The 5,757-nt window shown below is 44.1% G+C and overlaps 1 protein-coding gene across 1 annotated transcript; it reads left to right on the top strand.

Annotated features, from left to right (window-relative positions):
* The first annotated feature begins 369 nt into the window (after nt 1-369).
* MED10 (mediator complex subunit 10) lies at nt 370-3,789 on the top strand. The gene is made up of 4 exons (XM_068147730.1): nt 370-529; nt 831-914; nt 2,001-2,103; nt 3,031-3,789. The coding sequence occupies exons 1-4, from the start codon at nt 408-410 to the stop codon at nt 3,124-3,126; spliced, it is 405 nt and encodes a 134-aa protein (XP_068003831.1). The 5' UTR covers nt 370-407; the 3' UTR covers nt 3,127-3,789.
* The last annotated feature ends 1,968 nt before the right edge of the window (nt 3,790-5,757 follow it).

Below are 5,757 nucleotides of genomic sequence, written 5' to 3'. Positions count from 1 at the left end.
GTGAACTACTTGTCCACCGGGGTTCCCAGGTCCTTCTCTGCAGACCTGCTCGCCAGCAGGACAGCTGCTAGCCCGTAGCGGTGCACGTCCAGCACGCCACAGCAATTGGTAGTAACTTTTCAAAGCTCATCATTGGATGCCATGCGCAGACACCGCTGCTCGCCGCTACCCTGCGCCTCCTTCTTCCCGCGTGGCACCGGCGAGAGGCGGGACGAGAAGGGCAGATCGGGGGTACACGGGGGGCAGATGGAGGGCGGCCGCTTTAGTCACATGGGGCGTGGCCTCCACAGGAGAGGGGCGTGGCCTCTTCCGAGGAGGGTTAGGCATGGGGCGGGGCTCAGCCGGCCGCTTCCGCTTACCCGCCTCCGCGAGCACGGCCGGAAGTGACGCCGGGAAGAGCCGTGGCCATGGCGGAGAAGTTCGACTCTCTGGAGGAGCACCTGGAGAAGTTTGTGGAGAACATTCGGCAGCTCGGCATTATCGTCAGCGATTTCCAGCCCAGCAGCCAGACTGGGCTCAACCAGAAATTGTGAGGGGGCCCGTCGTTCCGTCATGCCTCTTTCCCGGGCCAGGCCAGGCCAGGCCGCGAGGCTCCTGCCGCCTACCCCACTCCCTAGCTGGGTGCCTCAGGGAACCGCAAGGGTTGGCTGGCGGATCTGTCACCCTCCTTCCCTAGCGAAACGTGGGAGGAGCGATAGGGGGTTTCGCTCGGGTCGTGTCCCCGCCGGGTATCATGTTGTGAGCCCTCGTGTCGCTGGCCCTGCATTCAGGTTTACGGTTAGCCGAGTGTGCCTCCTTTTGTCTAAAGACGACACGTTTTCTTCTTGCAGGAATTTCATGGTGACAGGGTTGCAGGATATCGACAAATGCCGTCAGCAGCTTCACGATATCAGCGTGCCTTTGGAAGTTTTTGAGTAAGTAACTTTGTACGTAGGAGGTGCAGTAGGTGAGATTTGAGATGCTGTGTCTTTGCAGCCTGGATTATTTTCGCTGAGGACTGCTTGTTTCTTAAACTCCAGCTTTTCAATGCCTCACGAGAGTGTGAGCAGGCAGGTAAGAAGTACCTGTGAGACAGAAAGCAGAAGGGTAAGACAAATGATAAATTAATACCTCTGTTTTCACATCATCAATTTTGTTTTTCTTGATTCGGTTTTTAATTTGTATTGACTTTATGTATGCAGGCTGTAATACATTTTTTTTCCTCCCAAAACTAGTGTTCTAGTGAGTAAGCTTTCATTTTAGGCATGTACTTTTACACTGAGTTACTTACTAGTCCTAATTAAGCTGCTTTATGGTTAGTGCCCTTTCAGTTGCTTGGAAAAGGACTGCTTTTAATCATGTGTACTTAATTGCCTGGGAGGAGCTGGGTAGTTATATTTTTTTGTTTGATTTTAATACATTTTTCAAAGCTTCAGGCTTCTGGGAAACAGATTCAAAACAGCATTCCAGAACAGCCACAGCCTAGTCCTCCTTGAGCTGTCTTTTGAGATGGCTTGGTTGCTCAGCCTGGAGAAGAGGAGACTCAGGGGTGACCTTATCTACAACTGCCTGAAGGGAGGTTGTAGACAGGTGGATGATGGTCTCTTCTCCCAGGCAGCCAGTACCAGAACAAGAGGACACAGTCTCAGGCTGCGCCAGGGGAGGTTCAGGTTGGATATTAGGAAGAAGTTCTATACAGAGAGGGTGATTGCCCATTGGAATGGGCTGCCCGGGGAGGTGGTGGAGTCGCCGTCATTGGAGGTGTTCAGGAGGAGACTTGATGGGGTGCTTGGTGCCATGGGTTAGCTGTTTGGGTGGGTTGGATTGGTTGATGGGTTGGACACGATGATCTTGAAGGTCTCTTCCAACCTGGTTTGGTTTATTCTAAATAAATTGTGATTTTAAAATGCATGTTTCAGATAATCGTAGTGACAAAGAGACAGCAAGGTGAACAACTCTGTACCTTGGAGAACGTCGTAGCAGGAGTTTGGTAATTTAGGTAATCTCTTTCCTCTTTTCAGATACATAGATCAAGGCCGCAACCCTCAGCTTTACACTAAGGAATGTCTGGAGCGAGCTTTGGCTAAAAATGAGCAAGTAAAAGGAAAAATTGACACAATGAAGGTAAACCAGAGATAATGAAAGTACTAATGTATTTGCTAAGTTTTCCCCTCTTTTTGTAAGGATGTGGGGGTTTTTCATTTACGCAGTTACTTAATTCCCATATCAGGTGATTTGCATGCAGAATTGCTCTGCATTTCTGTACTTTAATTTCTGTTTTGGAAAGGAGACTTGTAATTCATCCCACAGTTACTACTGCTATGGTTTTGTTTTGGGGTTTCTTTATTGTTGTTGATTTGAATACTAGTGAGTATCTCACACTGTTACAGATCTGTAACTATGATGTGTGTAAACTTAGAAGTAAGTGAAACAGAAGGGGTATTTTTTTCAGGCTTGAATGGATCTTAGACCATAAAAATGTCAAAACATGCTACATAAGCATTTTAGTCTTGAAGTTAATCTTTATAAAATTATTTAATGTATGTTAGTGTTGGGGTTTTTCTGAACTTGTACTTTCATCTAACATTCTGTTGTGCTGTAACTGCTGAGAGGAAGTTGAGTGAGATTTGAGGAGGAGTTTTTTGTTCAGAATGTAATTTGGCTGAACTGGAAAACATTGGAGAAGGACAGTTTGCTGCAGAATGTAGACTTACTTCTGAATGTTCTAAGTTTTGTCTTTATTTTCATGTGCTCTGTGCTTCTGAAAGTTGCAGGAAGAATTATGTATTTCTAAGTGAGATATGAGTTCCTTTTTGGAGATGGAGGGTCTTCTGTATTGAATCAAGAGGACATGTCCTGTGTCAGCTTTGTTTAAGATCAGTCAGATGATGATGTACCAGAATTTACCAGAGGGGTCCAACCATTTCTGTCCAAATGGTTGGGGTCCAAACAATTTCTGTTTCTTATGTGAAGATGCTGGTTAGTTTCTGGGAGAAGTATTTTAGTTTGTGGAGATTATACCTATGTTGTTGTTTTTTTTCCTCTTTCCAGAAATTCAAAAGTCTGTTAATTCAAGAACTGACAAAGGTCTTCCCAGAAGATATGGCAAAATACAAAGCTATTCGAGGAGAAGATCCTCCTCCTTAAGCTGGCTTTAGATAGCTCTAAAAATGTCAACATGTAAACTGACACCATTCTGAAAATAATTGATTGGAGAGAGGGGAAATCCAAGCTGTCAAAACAACTGTACTGAAAATGGCAGTGATGGACTGTAAAAATTAGCTGTTCAGCAGCTACAATGCCCTGCTTCTCTTCAGCTGCCTTCAACTGTATCACTCCCTGTGTGGACCGTCATGACCAGAACTCAGCTCCAGCAATCTGATGACTTGCTCGTCACTGAAGAGCCTTTTTTTGAGGGGACACAGTTTCTCAGCTGTGGCTAAGGCTGCTGCTGGGGTCATGGCGAGTCTCCCAAACCTAGATTATTTTGATGAGGATCAAGGCCTGGCCCTTGTTATCCAGTTCTCAGCATAAGATGAAGCACCAGTGTGTCTGGTACAATCTGTTGCTCACCCTTCAGAGGAGAGTTTCTTGATGCAGAAAATCCTTTGAAGCAGAGCTTTTTGGTTTTCCTTGACTGGCCTTTCTAATTCAGTTGGTTGCTATAGTAGTACTGAGTGGTTTGATGAGTTTGCAAGTATTTTATATTGCAATGTTTTTATAAACTGCTTTCTCTGACAAATGCTGTTTGAAAGTCATTGAAAGTGCTCACTGTATGATGCCAATAAAGTTATCCCAGGTACTCTGTAATCTCATTTTTTACTCTTCTATAATCATAGAAACAGAGAAGAAAAAACATCCAGTTTAGTTCTTTTTGTGCTGAGTGATCTCTGAGATTTTAACTGGATCAGTTAAGAGCTACTGACTGACCTTGCAGTTTTACTGAAACCTCTTCAAATCAATGTATTTAAAAGGTAAATGGTGTTATACAAATACTGTGAGTATCAAGTGTGTTGAATAGAACAGAATAAACCAGGTTGGAAGAGACCTGCAAGATCATCGCATCCAGCCCATCATCCAACACCCATCTAATCAATTAAACCATGGCACCAAGCACCCCATCAGGTCTCCTAAATACTCCCAATGATGGTGACTCCACCACCTCCCCAGGCAGCCTATTCCAATGGGCAATCACTCTATGAAGAATTTCTGACCTTAGCAGCAAGAAAAGAAATACCACTGCCAAGAATGCTTCTGTATTCTCGTATTTCAACACCAAGTCAGTAAGTTTGCAGATGACAATAAGTTGGAAGGAAGTGTTGATCTACTTGAGGGTAGGAAGGCTTCACAGAGGGACCTGGAGGGATTGGATCAGTGGGCCAAGGCCCATTAACAAGGCTAGGTGCTGAGTCCTGTGCTTAGATCACAAGAACCACATACAATGCTACAAGCTTGGGGCAGAGTGGCTGGAGAGATGCCTGGCAGAGAAAGACCTGGGGGTGTTGATGCACAGTGGTCTGAATAAAAGGCAGCAGTGTGTCCAGGTGGCCCAGAAGGCCAGCAGCATCTGGGTCTTAATCAGGAATAGCATGACCAGCAAGACCAAGGAAGTGATTGTCTCCCTGTACTCAGCACTGGTGATACTGCACCTTGAGTACTCTCTTTAGTTTTGGGCCTCTCACCACCAAGAAAGACATTGAGTTGCTGCAGCGTGCTCAGAGAAGAGCAACAAAGCTGGTGAAGGGTCTGGAGAACAGGTCTTAGGAGGAACAGCTGAGGGCACTGGAGTTGTTTAGTCTTGAGAATAGGAGGTTGAGGGAAAAGCTTACTGCTGTCTACCTGAAAGGAGGTTGTAGTGATGTCGGTGTTTGTCTCTTTTTCCCTAATAAGTGATGAGACAAGGAGAAACAGGCTGAAATTGTGCCAGGGGAGGTTTAGGCTGGATAACAGGAAACATTTCTTTACTGAAAGAGTGGTCAGGCATTGGAATAGATTGCCCAGGAGTTGCCATTCAAGAAACGTGTAGAAATGACACTGCAGGACATGGTTTAATGGCCATGGTGGTGTTAGGTCAACAGTTGTACTTGATGATCTTAGAGGGCTTTCCTAATCAAAACAATGCAATGATTCTGTGATTCTACTTTAATCCCTTCACAATCATCTTTTTTGTCCAGGCTTAAGGCTACTTTGTTTAGCTGCTCCTCATACAGAAGCCATTTTGTACTTCATATCATCTTTGCCACTCTTTTCTGAATTGTTTCCAGTTTTAATTTCTGTCTTTTAAAACCTTAGGTTCTTGTAGATTTTTTACAGTGGATGTTACTGAATGCCATCATGGAATCCAAGCAGGGTTCATCTATGCATCACTGTTGGCCAAAATCTTATGTACAGAAATCCATCAGCCTTCCCTGTATTTATGTAATGCTTGCCTGGACCAAAAGCTTTATTACCTTTTCTGTAACACACATTTGCCCTAATATGTAATCTTGCTTTTCCTATTCTTTATAATTATGGGATTTAAAATGTAGTTGGGAAGTTAGATTCCAGTCTTGCAAAGACTTCTGCATACACTTTATTTATCCATAACCATGCTATTTAAGGAAAAGACAATGTACACAGCTTGAAAACAAACATTTGCATAAAGTATATGCAAATTCACTGTTCATACATTAAATCCTTCAATATTTTGTCAGGGTATCTTGCCAACCTCTATAGAATATTTTAAAACCTTCTTTTGTACATGGTGGGAACAGACAACAAGGAATGTTTTCTTCTTTC

Source organism: Melanerpes formicivorus, unplaced genomic scaffold, assembly GCF_026170545.1.
Source record: "Melanerpes formicivorus ecotype bairdi unplaced genomic scaffold, bMelFor1.0.p_v2 SCAF_15, whole genome shotgun sequence".
Classification (NCBI taxonomy): Eukaryota; Metazoa; Chordata; class Aves; order Piciformes; family Picidae; genus Melanerpes; species Melanerpes formicivorus.
This window is presented reverse-complemented; position numbering and strand designations above follow the sequence as displayed.

Excerpts from the sequence above, each read along its gene's own strand:
- MED10 (XM_068147730.1), top strand. The coding sequence starts at position 408 with ATGGCGGAGAAGTTCGACTCTCTGGAGGAGCACCTGGAGAAGTTTGTG. Across the intron at positions 530-830 it reads ACTGGGCTCAACCAGAAATT|GAATTTCATGGTGACAGGGT; the intron begins GTGAGGGGGCCC and ends TTCTTCTTGCAG. Across the intron at positions 2,104-3,030 it reads GAAAAATTGACACAATGAAG|AAATTCAAAAGTCTGTTAAT; the intron begins GTAAACCAGAGA and ends TCCTCTTTCCAG.